Source organism: Ictalurus punctatus, chromosome 5, assembly GCF_001660625.3.
Source record: "Ictalurus punctatus breed USDA103 chromosome 5, Coco_2.0, whole genome shotgun sequence".
Classification (NCBI taxonomy): Eukaryota; Metazoa; Chordata; class Actinopteri; order Siluriformes; family Ictaluridae; genus Ictalurus; species Ictalurus punctatus.
Window position 1 is genome coordinate 1,284,555 of NC_030420.2, and position 15,000 is coordinate 1,299,554.

General features: G+C 43.0%; 2 protein-coding genes across 3 annotated transcripts in view; one reads left to right on the forward strand and one right to left on the reverse strand.

Annotated features, from left to right (window-relative positions):
- aebp1b (AE binding protein 1b) overlaps positions 1-13,457 on the forward strand; it is a 21,286-nt gene extending 7,829 nt beyond the window's left edge. Inside the window, exons 5-22 of one of the 2 annotated variants that reach the window (XM_017468058.3) lie at positions 90-209; positions 307-399; positions 1,675-1,755; positions 2,133-2,192; positions 3,274-3,345; positions 5,776-5,862; positions 7,923-8,032; positions 8,184-8,323; positions 8,411-8,495; positions 8,594-8,738; positions 8,886-8,974; positions 9,104-9,227; positions 9,593-9,789; positions 10,080-10,259; positions 10,385-11,066; positions 11,151-11,290; positions 11,429-11,528; positions 11,861-13,457. In XM_017468058.3, the coding sequence (XP_017323547.1) occupies positions 90-209; positions 307-399; positions 1,675-1,755; positions 2,133-2,192; positions 3,274-3,345; positions 5,776-5,862; positions 7,923-8,032; positions 8,184-8,323; positions 8,411-8,495; positions 8,594-8,738; positions 8,886-8,974; positions 9,104-9,227; positions 9,593-9,789; positions 10,080-10,259; positions 10,385-11,066; positions 11,151-11,290; positions 11,429-11,528; positions 11,861-12,462 (3,107 nt within the window). In that variant the 3' untranslated portion in view covers positions 12,463-13,457. The remainder of the gene's footprint in view (positions 1-89; positions 210-306; positions 400-1,674; positions 1,756-2,132; positions 2,193-3,273; positions 3,346-5,775; positions 5,863-7,922; positions 8,033-8,183; positions 8,324-8,410; positions 8,496-8,593; positions 8,739-8,885; positions 8,975-9,103; positions 9,228-9,592; positions 9,790-10,079; positions 10,260-10,384; positions 11,067-11,150; positions 11,291-11,428; positions 11,529-11,860) is intronic. The other variant, XM_047155368.2, reaches the window with a different exon arrangement.
- pold2 (polymerase (DNA directed), delta 2, regulatory subunit) overlaps positions 12,256-15,000 on the reverse strand; it is a 6,437-nt gene continuing 3,692 nt past the window's right edge. The window contains exons 8-11 of the mRNA XM_017468062.3: positions 14,899-15,000; positions 14,539-14,666; positions 14,204-14,305; positions 12,256-13,925 (exon numbers count right to left, since the gene is read on the reverse strand). The exon at positions 14,899-15,000 is cut by the window's right edge and continues 56 nt beyond it. Of these exons, the coding sequence (XP_017323551.1) occupies positions 13,765-13,925; positions 14,204-14,305; positions 14,539-14,666; positions 14,899-15,000 (493 nt within the window). The 3' untranslated portion in view covers positions 12,256-13,764. The remainder of the gene's footprint in view (positions 13,926-14,203; positions 14,306-14,538; positions 14,667-14,898) is intronic.

Consider the following 15,000-nt stretch of genomic DNA (forward strand, 5'->3'; position numbering starts at 1 on the left):
CATTCAGTAACACAGACTCAAGGTGAACACTTATTTCACCATGCCATCACAAATTATATTAAAAATCAACACTGCTTGTTTTCTTACAGCGTACGTGACCGAGGAAACCAAAACCACCACAGTACCCCCTGATTCCCCGACACGGAAACCTACAGACGATCGTGAAGTCTTCCCAACAGATGACTATTCGCAGCCTGACCTCGACCCCGGTACGATTTGTCGAATATCTGCGGAGAATTGCGGTAGTATAAAGTTTTTACTTTATTTAATTCCATCTTCTTCTCTTTATTTCTTCTTAAAAAAAAGATGATGACTACTGGAAGGTTGATGATCCTGAACCCACACTCCCAGTGATTGGCGGCAAAGGCAAAGAAGAAGATGACTATTGGGACCCTACATGTGAGTGTACAGTACACTTGACGGTTTGCTTCATTACTGGCAAAATTTTGTGACATTCAAATGTTTACTGAACCTGTCTTCTAATAGTAAGAGTTGCAATTGAAGAGTCAGAGCTCTAAATACTGGAACTAACCAAGAATTAGATCTGGAGATACTGGGAGTAACCAAGAATCAGACCTCTGAAGACTGTGAATAACCAGACGTCAGAGACCCAAACTGTTGGTACAAACATTTTGGACCGTTCAGGATTACTAGGATTAGCAAGAATAGAATCTACACAAGAACTAAGAGCCAAATCCATAAGGACTAGGACCAACCAAGGATCAGAGCCCAAAAGACTGTGGCTAACTAAGAGATAGAACCCTAAATTCTGGGAATAACCAAGAGTCTGACTCTTAAACACTGGGACCAACTAAGACACATGGACCTAAAGACTGGGAATAAACACAACATAGAATCCTAATGACTAGAAGTAACCAAGAATTAGAATCCTAAAACCTGAGACTGACTAAGAGTCAGAACCCTGAAGAATGGGACTAACTAGCATTTAGTGACCTCAAGACATGGACTACCCAAGACTCAAGACCCAAGGACTATCAACTCCCTAAAGACTTTCACTAACCGAGAGTCAGAGCTGTGAAGACAAGGAATGATCAAGACTCAAAGTATCCAAGAGTCAGATCCCTAAATATTGGGACCAACCAAGAGTCCAATCCCTAAAGGTTAGGAATAACCTAGAGTCAGCTTCCTAAAGACTGGGACCAACCAAGAGTCAGATCCCTAAATATTGGGACTAACCAAGAGCCCAGTCCGTACAGATAAGGATTACCAAGAGTCAGATCCCTAAAGATTAGGAATAATTACCATGGGACAGTTCCCTAAATATTGGGACTACCAAGATTCAGCTCCATAAAACTTGTGAATATCCAAGATTCCAATCCATAAGGATTGGGACCAACCACAAATCAGATCCCTAAATACTGGGATTTAACCATAAAATATATCCTACATTAACTAACTCAGAGTCAGAACTCTAAAGACTCGGTGTATGTGATGGGGAACCACTCAAGTCCCTAATCCTTGGACTTTATTGCGTAACATGACTACATGAAACATTTCAAACACTTCAGATATTCTACATAATACACTTTAACTTGTGTTCAGATATCATTGCCTTGTGTGGGACGTGTAATGTCACGCTCTGGGTGTTTATTTAATTACAGATGAGTCGTTTTGTTGCGTTCTCAATGCTAATTTTGCTTTCTTTGCTAACAGTCGAGGTGCCAGAAAACATACCGTTCCCAGACGGTAAAGAGATCAACCCGACTGACCGTGACTGGAGTTACATCATTACAGGTGAGCTTTACAAACAAATCCTCTAACTGCTAATGCACAGCGGCATAAAAGCGTACATCGGGCGTTAGTGGAAATTGGAAAACCCCCAACGTAGGCGGCTTTTTTTATTGAGTCGAAGACTGCGTTTTAGTATCCGACTTTATAAAGGGTGGATCTAGGCATCTCGTAAATATCACACCCAGCTCAAAAGAGCTTGTTTTTCTACAGTACATAAAAATCAAACCAATAAAAATAAACGCCTGGTGGGGTTGGCACAGAGATCAGTAGCACAGCCTTCCAGCAAAGTATAATATCAAAAGATTCCTTTCTCATTGTGTTCTAGTGGGAAAAGGAAAAGGAAGCACTAACTCTGATCTTTTCTGTTTATTCTGTTTCAGAGGAGCCCACGGTCGCAACGTATGAAAACAAGTGGTACGAGGAGTATGACTATGAGCACGGTAAATAAAAACTCAAGCGAACAAACACTTTGTGATCTTTCTGAGCGAGCAGTCTTGTATATTCTAGATTCAAAGCGATGGTGTAAACGAAAGCGTGAGATTTTGTGGATTGAATTGCGGAGGTCTATAATTTGTCCTTCCTGGTTTCGTTTACTGGTTCTACATCAGATGAAGCTGCAATATTCAACCCTGTTATTTCGAATCAAAACAAGAAGGAATGTTCTACGCCGAGACTTTTCGGGGCACTTACTGCCAGATATCTGGACATTTGATGGATTACTTCACAATCCCCGTACAATCTCTGTCCTGAAAGTCTGCTTTGAGGCTTCGAGCCAAGGAATAAAGTGAAAAAGATGATAAAAGTTCTTGACATACGTTCCCAAACGCTTCTCTAGAGGGCCGATCCAGGAGGGAGTGATACTTATTGACCAAGTTTTATTCTCGAAGACTTACAGTTTGGCGTACGATGTCTGTTTTAGCGAAAAGAACAGAAAAAATGTTCCAGCACCAAGTGCTTGGACCCCTAACAATAACAGATGGACAATGATGAGTACTCGGAAGAAGTACTGATTACGAGTGCTCTTGAGTAACAGGGTTGTTTTTTCCTTTTTGTGGATGGTGGACAATCATAAATAATCCCGACTCAAGATTTGAATCTAAAATTAATCTAATCTTCAGAGTTAACCTAGATTATCTGGGCTTTTATTGGTTCTGAATCACGTTTAGTCTAATCCCTGGTGGTACAAACCACCCTCAGAACATCTATAAATATCTAAATATCTAATCTGTAAGAACCAGTGTAATGTTGTTTGTGTTAGAACAGGAGAACTGTAAAAACATGAAAAACAAAAACAGCCGAAAGTAACACGCTGTCCTGATGGAATATCGCAACGGTGCTTTTGTTTATTTTTTCCGTGTCTTGGCGAACAGCGCAGCTTATTAACACGGTGCCAATTCTTCCCGTCTTGCTGAAGTGACTCGGATTGACCTTCTTTCATGCTTTTGTTTTTATGTCCTCAAATCTGGATTTGAGAGGCGTCCAATCGAGTCGGTGTCCAATTGTCTTTTGTTTTCTCTACAGAGAAGAAAAAGGACGACGAGCAGGAGAGACTGGAGAGAGAGAGGGAGAGAGAGTGGAAGGAGAAGGAGAGGGGTACGACCGCAGCGTTCCTCTAACTCTAGTAGCTTGAAACGTTTCAAGTTTTAACGAAGTTTATATGTGTTTCGGGTCTCTGTACATTTTTTTTTTCTCTACAGGCTCGTATGAACAACTGACTAGCTGAGTAGCTAGCAGGCTGTTAGCTAGTTTTGTGATAACCATCATTCAGTGTCAGTTATTTTTGAATTCTATGGACGTTTGAAATTTTCCCTCTTTTTGGATTCCAGCCACTAATGATGATGTCACAAAAAGCTTCACAGCTGACCAATCAGGAGCTTCGCTTTAAAATCTCGAAAAATACGAAGCAGGTGCACGCTGTTCTTGCCGTCACTCTGAGAACGTCTGAGGGGGAATGTATCGGCGTTTGGCAACCGATGAAATTAAAGTTAGTAGTGTTTTGGGAACTTCGGGAATGTCGGAATCGGCTCCGTATCGACATGAATCCGGACACATCTGAAAACGCATCTTTTTCTCTAGGTTTTTGGAGTTCCGTCCACACCGTGACGGCGGTTTTATCCGGCGAAAACGGAGCTTTTGGAAAACGCTCTTCCATGTGGATAAATTTGAAAATTCCTTTTCATGTTGTACTGAGTGGACTGAGATATTCATAAACAATCACGTATATATTTTAGTCACGTGACTCGGTCGACTCAAAACAAACCAGACGTCGGACGATGTTGTACTGCAGATGTTGTGCCTGATCTCCATTTGATAGCGGTGTTAAACATTAATGCCACTTTGTACATGCAGTTTCAGGTCTATCCGGATTAACATGGACGTAGCCTGTGATGGCCTTTTGTTAGGGCTCTTGGAACCTGGAATGCTGGGATGAGGGGACGGGGGTGGGTTTTTTTGTTGTTGTTTTTTTTTTTTTAAATGAACCCAGATTCCGATAAGCACGAAGTCTGTGAAACATCACGTAGACGTCATTAAGAAAAGATAAGCGCTGACGTGAACTTTTTTTAACCTCGAAAAAGTTTTAAACAAAACCGCGATGGATTGATCGCAGTGTTTATGTTTCTTTAAAAAAAATAACAAAGTGAGGAAACGACCACAGGGCATGAAGTGGATTTAGGTTAGGATAGGAGGAGGATTTTTTAAACGAGTAACACATACTCGGGTACACTTTTATAGAGTTTTAAGCAGGGAATGTGTGTGTGTGTGTGTGTGTGTGTGTGTGTGTGTGTGTGTGATGGGGGGAAAGAGCAGTGCAGGGTGACGCCGGTGGATGAGTGTGTGCTGACTCCACTTATATAATCGACGAGAGAGAGAAAGATCGAGAGAACACACACACACACACACACACACACACACACACACACACATTCTTAAACACACACGTTCACCATTATATCTGGGAAAAGCTCCAGAATGTGAAGAAAGAGCTCTAACGTTTGGAGACACAAGAAATATGAGCAAAGTGCAGGTTATTAAAACCAAACAAAGAGAGAATTTATGTCGTTATGGATTTCGGGCCTCGTTAATCAATCCTATTAGTAAAGCTAATCCGAACTAAAAATCTCCTCTCGGATTTACAGAAGTCTCAGAAACCGAGATTTTCTTTCGAGTGCTGAACGGCACCGCTGATTTGCATTTGGTGACGCCCACAAAACCCCATAAAAGGCAAAGCTCACAGCTCTGAAATGACGAGTAAACGGAATAAAAGACTTTCTCAGACGTAGAAGTAGAAGATATTTTGACTCGTAACCTCCCGGATGTTGGAGAAGCAGGAGTGTGTGAGTGTGTGAGTGTGTGTGTGTGTGAGTGGAGTTCACAGCTTACTCCAGCTTGAGACGTACCAGATCGGTCACTTATCACTTAGTCACTTAGTGCTGGCTCTGATTATACACCACCCGAGTCGTCCTTTTATTCAGCCGCATTCCTATTGGCTGTTAGGTTGGCTTGTGCCTTCCATATGAAACGACTTGGGGTTCATGTGAAATGTGTGTGTGTGTAACTAAAGATACACGAGCTATTTAAACTCGACAGCGTAATCCGTATATAAAAGCGCAGTAAGAGTGCAGATGATATGATGTGAAGCCGATCAGTCGAGGTTAGTCTTCTGTATGTATAGACTTACACACACTCAGGAGCACGAGTAGGATACGGATGAGTTACGATCACGTCTGTTCGTATCCAGCTTGATAAATGAAGCCCGTTGTCACTAGATCTGTGATCATAAATATCGGTGCTAAGCAGTAAATGAGGACATCATGGGGTCTGGTGGGGGTTTTGTTATGTTTGGCGTGAGTTTCACATGAGGCTTAGATGCTGGAGAAACACGCTGTCGGATCCACACATGGTCCTAATGAACGCTGGATCATCACCACTGGAGTGAATCTAACCATTATAACTTGAGTAAAGAATTCTGTCTCTCTGTGTGTGTGTGTGTGTGTGATTCACCATGACCTTTGACCTTTTCAGAACGGGAGGAGAGAAGGAGGGAGGAGGAGGTGGAGGAGAGAGAACGCAGGATCAAAAAACCTCCACGCATCTACAGAGAGCCGAGACGTGAGTACCCATAATGCATCTAGCCGTCGTCCTTTCTGAACGTTACGTTTTAGTTCTAAACGTCAGGTTTGTTCTAGAATTTGCTAACATTGTGTGAGCAAAGTTATTACGTGAAAGATCGTGACGCAAACCATCATCATCATCATCATCACAGCATGTTCTAAAAACACTACAGGAGAGTTATTTCTGTAGTACAGCACAGCGCTGTCGAATCCCGGACTGTGATTGGTCAGAAGGTGGTGATTAGTTTTCTTTAACACCGGCTCTGGTTTCTATTAACGCGCTCGTTCTAATACGTCATCGTTTCTATAATGACGGCTCGTCCATAGGAAATCCTACGGTGGACGAGTCGCGTGAACGGGTTTTCTTTAAGGAGACGTTTATGTAATGTTTACGGAAAGGAGTCTCCAGTGTCAGAGGTAATGCTGTAGCTTTAAGTTTTCCAAAATCTTCAGGACAGAGGAGTTTATGCTTCTTTGCAGTTTATTAGAAGCTATCGAATATTCTAGTGAACGCTCTGTTAATGTTTTAGGTTTGCATTAAATTATTAGTATATATAATATATTTTGCTTTACATTATAGTGTAGTGCTGTGTTTCTCAACCGGGGCACCCCTAGTGGTCTGTGGCGTAATTGCAGGGGGTCTGTGAGAAAGTTTTATAAATGTTAAAATAATATTTTTTATATATATATATATATATATATATATATATATATATATATATATATATATATATATATATATATATATATATATTGTTACATTTATCAAAATATATTCAAATACATCATACGCTCATCAAATGTAAGAACAATTTAAAATATGTTTTAAAATGAACCAATCTGGTTATTCGCATGCAGTCACAAACATCACGTGATCTGAGCTGATGATCGTTCGTCGAGGGATTTATTTTAAATTTATTTACAAATGAAATGATGATTTGCAAAAACCTATTGTTTTATAGTGTCGCGTTGATGGATAAAATAAACAAGAGATCATTCAGAGTCGAATTAAATGTCACACCAACAGTAAAATGTGAAAAAATACAATCTTGAAATGCTTTTGATTCGATTTTAAATGTCCAATGTTATTATTATTCATGTTAAATATTAATCAAATAAATTAACATGTATAGAAATGTTAAATTTATAGCCTATAATTGTTGTGGATTGTTAGGGGTCCAGAGCTCGCTACAGGTTGAGAACTAGTGGTGTAGTGTATAGTGTGTATACTTATACATTATAGAACATTATACTACACTTTATGAGTCATGAACTGTTTTTTCATTCTTTAATGACCAGAAATGAGCATATTTATGAGCATTTCTATTTCTCAAACGTCACGGTTCCCTCCAGAACCTTTTTGTTTTTGCTATTTTGTGTTCGTGGGTCTTTGGCACTTTGGCCTGTAAATAATGTGATATAAACACTGCGTCCTCCTGATGAAGCTCTCAGCGTGAAGCGGCTCTTCTCTCGCACTCCGACACCTTTCATTTCAACTCGTTTCTCTCCCCGCGAGACCGCGACGAAACATCTGCAAGGCCGCACTAAGCGTGTTTGTTTTGAACGATTAGAATCCGGCCAAGATTCTTGCCAAGTCCTTGTCCCAATCCCACAGCTGTTTCCTTTCAAGGGAACTCTGAAGCATTCCTGAAGTCCTGAGTGTTCACAAACCAGATGTGTAGAGTGTGTAAATGTGGAGCGAACTGAAATGGAGAAAACTGATGAACGGATCGGGGGGTGGAGAACAGGCGAGCGTACTCCATAACGGTAACGTGGGTCAAACTTTCAGCGGTTCCAGCGCTTGAGACGAGACCCATATCCAAAAGTTAAATCATCTTATATAAATATACATCTGTAATATCTAAATGTTTTGAGGATGTGACATCATTCGATATTTTCAACAAACTTTCATCAAATGTTAACAGGGATTGATATAAAACACTAAAAAGGTTAAATCGTTTACATTGTAGTGTCTTTATCCCTGTCTTGCTCAATGTATTTTATGATGTTTGTATTGAAATTTCCCTTTAACGTCCATGTTATTATTATTGATGTCAGTATGTCCTCCACTGGGATTGGAGTCTCATCGCATCGCAACCGACCAGCTGCAAACCTCCTCCATGTATCAACATCGCTACGGCACACACAGAGCTCGCCTTAACATCCAGGTACACACACACACACACACACACCATATTATAAGAGGTCACACCAGATACTGAAATATATTCACACCAGATATATTCTCTTGAACACAAGCACGAGTTGTGTCAGTAAAACGTACTGAACTGTAAGTAATCAGTACGTTTGTTTTGTCAGGCGTCAGGAGACGAGTACGATATGAACGGAGGAGCGTGGTGCGCTAACCCCGAGGAGAAAGTCCACTGGATCGAACTGGACACTCGCACGCTCACCGAGTTCACCGGGGTCATCACACAGGGCCGAGACGACCCCATCGAGTGAGACGCTGTCTTAAGACATCGACTGTTTCATTCCTAAAAAATACAGAATGATGGCTTTAAACATATTTTTGTTTGATCTTTTAGAAACGATTACGTCACTACCTACTACGTGGCCTTCAGTAATGACAGCAGGGAATGGACTGTGCTCCATGATGGATACTCGGAATGGGTAGGTTGCCAGATCTGTGCAGATCGCCCACCGGATTATTGCACGTATATGTATTTATAATTTGGTGACAGTGCACCATCTATCTCATTCTCTCTCAGCTGTTCTTCGGGAACTCTGATAAACACACCCCCGTGATGTCTCAGTTCATGGAGCCGGTGGTGGCGCGCTACATCCGCATCCTTCCCCAGAGCTGGAACGGCACCGCGTGCATGAGGATGGAGGTCTTGGGCTGCGCTGTGCCTGGTGAGCAACATGAACTCGCACATGAAAATTTTATACTACTACTTTTACTACTACAATTACAACAACAATAATATCACACAACATTATAAAGGGATTAAATAGCTAATTGTAATCGTTTTCATCGACGATGTTCTTCACGCGAGTCAGATCCTCTCGTTGAGAACCAGAGGCAGAACGAGGTGACTCCGAGAGATGACCTGGACTACACGTACCACAGTTACCTGGACATGGAGAAGGTGAGATACAGAGTGTGTGTGACACTAAAGTAAAGCATTTAAGACATGTGGGTAATTTCTCACCCAGTATCTCTCCAGAATCGATTCGATTAAGGTGTGTTTTACTTTAAAAAAATGTTGTGGTTGCAGTTGATGAAGTCCATTTCAGACGAGTGTCCCAACATCACCAGGTTGTACAGCTTGGGGAAGAGTTTCAAAGGCCTAGATATCTACGCCATGGAGGTCACAGATAATCCCGGGATCCATGAGACGGGTGAGAAATTCCAGGTTAAATGTAGTTTATTGAAACCTTGATATTCTAAAAGAGTGGTCATCAACCCTGTTCCTGGAGATCTACCTTCTTGAAGACTTTAGCTCCAACTATAATCCTTCCCACCTGACCATCTAATTACTGTCTTAAGAAGTTCTTGATCAACTAAACCTGCAGGAAGGTGTGTTAGATTTTGTTTGGAGATGAAACCTGCAGGAACTGTGGATCTCAAGGAAGAGGGTTGGTGACCACTGTTCTGAAACGTTCTTTGAAATCTCTGTCTCATTAAATAACTTGAACATGAAAGACAATTAGTGTAACTCCGGAGGAATATTTGCAACCTTGCCTACCTGTTAACATCTCAACAGGTGAGCCGGAGTTCCGCTACACAGCCGGTTACCACGGTAACGAGGCTCTGGGTCGAGAACTCCTGCTGATGCTAATGCAGTACCTCTGTAAGGAGTACAAAGACGGAAACCCCCGAGTGCGCACCCTGGTGGACGGAATACGCATTCACCTTGTACCCTCGGTCAACCCCGATGGCCATGTGACGGCTTTCGAGAAGGTTTGTGTGGTTCCAGGAAAGATTGCAAGTTTGTGTAGATGGTAAAGCAGTTTTTCTTGTCCATGTCTCCGAATCTATCAGGCTTGTGCTGAGTGCTAATAGGTCAAGTCGCTTCTGATCTAAGTTTAATGCGAAACCTAAGACCAAGCTAACAAGTTAATAATGAAAGATAGAATTTTCGCTTGTTAGCATAATTTAATTTGCTAAACTGATGTCACTTCGGTCAGGCCTGATTAACTTTCAACTACCTTTCAGGTTTGACAGTGTTCGCATCATTTTCTTTCTCTCAGGGGTCTGAGCTGGGCAGCTGGACGCTGGGCCACTGGACTGAGGATGGACATGACATCTTCCAGAACTTTCCAGACCTCAACACTGTGTACTGGAATGCAGAGGACAAAGGCATGGTGCCCAAATTGACTCCAAATCACCATGTGCCCATTCCTGATGGCTATCTGGCTGAAAATGGACCCGTAAGTGCAACGTTACAAATAATACTAACACTACTGACTAGAGCATGCCATGTAGTATCTTTAATGAAAGATATGTGTAGAATGTGTAGAAACCTTTTATTTCCGTCTAACTGGGTGTCGTGTAGCTAGGAGTGGAGACAAGGGCCCTCATCTCCTGGATGGAAAGCCACCCATTCGTCCTAGGAGCCAACTTGCAAGGCGGAGAGCGGATGGTCACCTACCCCTTCGACATGCATCGCCTCACCAAAGAGTCCGAGGAGCAGGAGAAGAAGCTCAATCCCAGGGCTTATCGTCGCAAGCGCCAGTATGAGGAAGAGGAAGAACCAGAATCAAATCCATACCTCCACATCGGGTACCATCAAGAGAGCTATGGTGACCACCAAGAAAGACACGGTTACCATCAAGAGAACTATGGCTACCACCAAGAAAATTATGGATACCATCAAGAGAACCAAGAATACCACCATCAAGAAAACCAAGAATACCACCATCAAGAGAACCAAGAATACCACCATCAGGAGAACCAGGGGTACCATCATGAGGGTCACTCTGAAGGGTACCATGAAGGATATCAGGAAGGATACCAGGAAGGGCACCAAGAGGAAGGCTATGAACAAGGGTATGGACAGGCAGAACCAGATGAGATCAGGATGGTTGAGGACCAGTCCTTGTTCCGCTGGTTGGCCATATCTTATGCTTCTACTCACCGCACGATGACCCATACGTTCCGGGGTGGGCGTCATACCGAGGACCCCACGGGTGGGATTGGAATTGTCAACCGTGCCAAATGGAAGCCTATTCCAGGAAGTGAGTATTGAATCATTTCCATCCCTGGATATTACCTAAAATGAAAAGTACCAATTGTGTAATTTTTCCCCCTCCCTTTCTCAGGTATGAACGATTTCAGCTACCTACACACTAACTGTTTTGAGTTGTCCATCTTCCTGGGCTGTGATAAGTATCCCCATCAGAGTGAGCTCCAGAGAGAGTGGGAATACAACAGAGAGGCTCTGCTCACACTCATGGATCAGGTAAAACATCTCCACATGAGATCACGCTGCCTCTATTGGGTTTCAACAGATCTTAATAACTATAGTGTAGTCCAGTCAAGATAACCCTACGGTGCCCTGCTTTTGTATCATCAGAACCTTGATCTTGATCTTTTTTAGGTGCACCGGGGAATAAAGGGGGTTGTCCGGGACAAGGAAGGGAACCCCATTGTAAATGCCAGTATCTCTGTTGAAGGAGTCAATCATGATGTCACCACAGGTGAGACCTGTAGATCAATAATCTTGCTTGTGCACCAGGCCATAAAAGTACTTATTGTAAATTAGTCATTGCACAAGACAATACTAAATGTCCTTAATTAACTTACCTGGTAAAATAAAGGTTAAGGTCCTTAAGTGTGTTCTTGTATCGTATGCATCATAAGATCAAGTTTGAAGACCAGGTTCTAATTTTGATCCGGTTCTTTAAAAGCTTGATGTTTAGCCACCTCACGGACTGCTTCCCCAGTTCTGAGTGGCATAATGTCGTGTTATTTAAGTTTCACATCATCCTACTACTACCAGACTAAGAATGTTTTAAATGTCTTCTATCAGGTGAGGCCGGCGATTACTGGCGCATGCTGAATCCTGGAGAGTATGAGGTGACGGCAAAGGCCTACGGCCATTCCTCCATGAGCCGAAAGTGCGTGGTGGGTTTCGAACCAGGCGCCACCCTGTGCAACTTCGAACTGAACAAATCCAACTGGGACCGCATCAAAGAGATCATGGCTCTCCATGGCAACAAACCCATCCGACTGATCAATCCTGGAAAAGGCAGTCAGTATACCTTCCGCGGCGACAGAAGGATCAGCAACCAGATTCCTAACGGTAACGGTGGACATACTGACCGAGCCCGTCTGCGACTCTTAAGGCTCAGGAAGCTTCGTCGGTTGCGGCAACAGCGGCTGCTGGCCAGGATGTCAACTACACCAAGCGTGATGACAACACTGCCACCAACGACTGCAGAACCCACCACCACCACCACCACCACCACCACCACCAGCCCCACCACAACCAACAGTGTTCCTCCGGGCACAGAGTACTTCACACCATGGTATGACTCATGGCTGCCGGAGGAGGAAAACTCCACCCAACCAGAGTTCGAGATCACAGACTCGTTGGATTACGACTATAACTTCAAGATCGATGATTACTGAGACAGTCCGAGGGTCACGGATGAGTCTTACAGAATGCAGAGTGCTACTTCCTCCTTCTTCTGCAGATTCAACCAGCACGGACAAGCGCTCATGGAAAGTTCTTGAACCATCAGATAACGGGTTCTGAAGGAAGTACTTACGGAAGGGTTTCGTAATCCGAGCGCTCTACGTAGAACTTACTTTATTTTAACTAACACCATTCAACATGCAAACAGGACTCTCTGGATCAGCACGGTTGGACTTTATGGACAGTTTGATCAGCCAGTTGCAAACCTGATCATGTGACATGACGACGGTCTCCTTTTTACTTACTTGGTAGTGCTTGGCGTAAAAAAACAACTTTAACCTGCACAATTTATTTGTTAAGCCTGATTTAACCAACTATCTAAACAAACACCACATTAGCTACATTTGCTAGGTGTCTACATTCCTGCTTTCTAGCGAACTGTGCAGTGTGTGAGGTCACATGATCAAGTTGACGCGCAAATCTGACTGAGCAAATTTTACATAAGCTCCGCCCCTTTCTGACCAAGAGACAGCCGTCACAATATAAACTCGTCTACGCTGTTTTTGTTAGTTTTAAATAATGCATTTTAACTGTAAACATTTTGCATTAGATAACTGACAGAATAAAGCTAGTTGCTGTTGGCGTACATGAAGCTGTACTCGTCAGTGGGAACAGCGTTTGTTTTTCGAATGCAATAACAGGTTACAGATGTGTTCGTTAACAGCTCCTCTGCAGCCTGCCACATATTTAATTTTTTTTCCCTTCTTTCAATTACACTGGGCTCTAACTTCAGAAACTTCCCCGACCCGCACGCTTCCCACAGAGCCAAAACTGAACATTTATACAAAAAAGTGACTTTATTTACACTTCTTTCACACAAGTAAGCAACTCTGTCAGCACTGCACATGTCTACAGGAGGCGTTTCTCTCAGAGAGACCTCGAGGTCGAATGGACTTCTTGTTTCATCCAATAAAGGCTTGTTTATGGATTTTTTTCATCTTGTTGTTTTGATCTTGTTTCGCAACACACAGATGATTCTCGACACAGAAAGATGGATAAGATGTTTACCAAAACGGTTTTCCTATTTTCTGACATAATTTAATTGCTGGTAAATATAGAGGCCCATTTATGGTCTTAATTACTTAATTAAGTGTATTGCTGCTCAGGCACCATCATCTCATCCATTGCTACACTTTATTTTATTTAATATTTAATATTTCTTGCCAATCACCGAGGCTGGTTTCGCAGGTTTCTCTAAGGGGGGGGACAACACCTGACATTTGCATTGTGAAAGTTCAGTGGCTGACGTTCATCTCGCTCTCCTCTTCATCTTCGGCGGAAAAGGCGGAGAATCTGATCGGCTCACACTCAAGCGTGCGCAGGTTCACCAGGCAGGCCGTCTGCGTACTGCTGAATTCTGGGATTGTCAACAGCAGCACCTCCTGACCTTCAGTACCTGAATGGAAGAAAAACAACAAGTTGGTGAATCCCAGTGAAGGAGGTGTGGCCTTTGCTTTATTGGTCACAATAAAGGAGGCGTGGCCTGGGTTTTATCAGTTAGAGTAAAGGAGGTGTGGCCTATAGTCCTATTAGTTTCAATAGAGGTGTAGCCTATGTGCATGTCAGTCTCAGTTAACATGGCATGTCCTGTTTAACAGTCACAGCCTTTTCACAGTTAGGGGTGAGCGAGTGTGTATTAAAGAGCGTGTGATGGTGTGCCGGTCCGGTCCTTACCTGTGATCCGTTTGGACTGGTAGCTCGGAGCGTTTCCACTGAAATACACATGAGGACACTCACTAAGGATGAACGGGTCCTTCTGGTAGAACGGGTAACAACCTGCGCGCACACACACACACACACACACACACACAGGGGCTAAAAATTTACCTAGCACTAAATACCAAACCAGTACCCATAATGCACTGTGTAATAATGCAGTTCAAAAGGACGTAGTGATGTTATCATGAATGTGTGATGGAACAAATCCATCACTGAACATCATATAAATTTGAAAATGCTGTGTGTGTGTGTGTGTGTGTGTGTGTGTATGTGAATGGTGTGTTCTATACCCAGCGTGTCGGGGGCGGTAGGAGCGAGGTGTCGGAGTCGCAGTGTGTTCTCCAGAATCTCCAGGTGATCGTCAACGCTGCTGTACTTCACAATGTCGCTCACGTTCTGTCCCGACGTGCCCAGAAAACTGACCACACACACACACACACACACACACCAACTCGTTTATTAACCCTCCTTTAATCCATCTTAAATCAGAAAGCACTCAAGGTTTTTTTTTTTTTAAACTCAACTCAATTTCGTGAAATGTTTAGTCACTAGAAATCAGTGGTTGCCATGGCGACCTTACAACCCAGCCCGAAACAAGTCCAACATGACAAACAGAAAAGCAAGCATTAAAAATAACGTTTCGTGCTCACTGTACGCCGTCCAACACGGCCTGGTAGGGGTTGGTGACGAGCTGCAGGGTTCGGTACGAGCCACACAGAGGGAACATGCAGCCGTGCAGGGCCTGCTGGGGC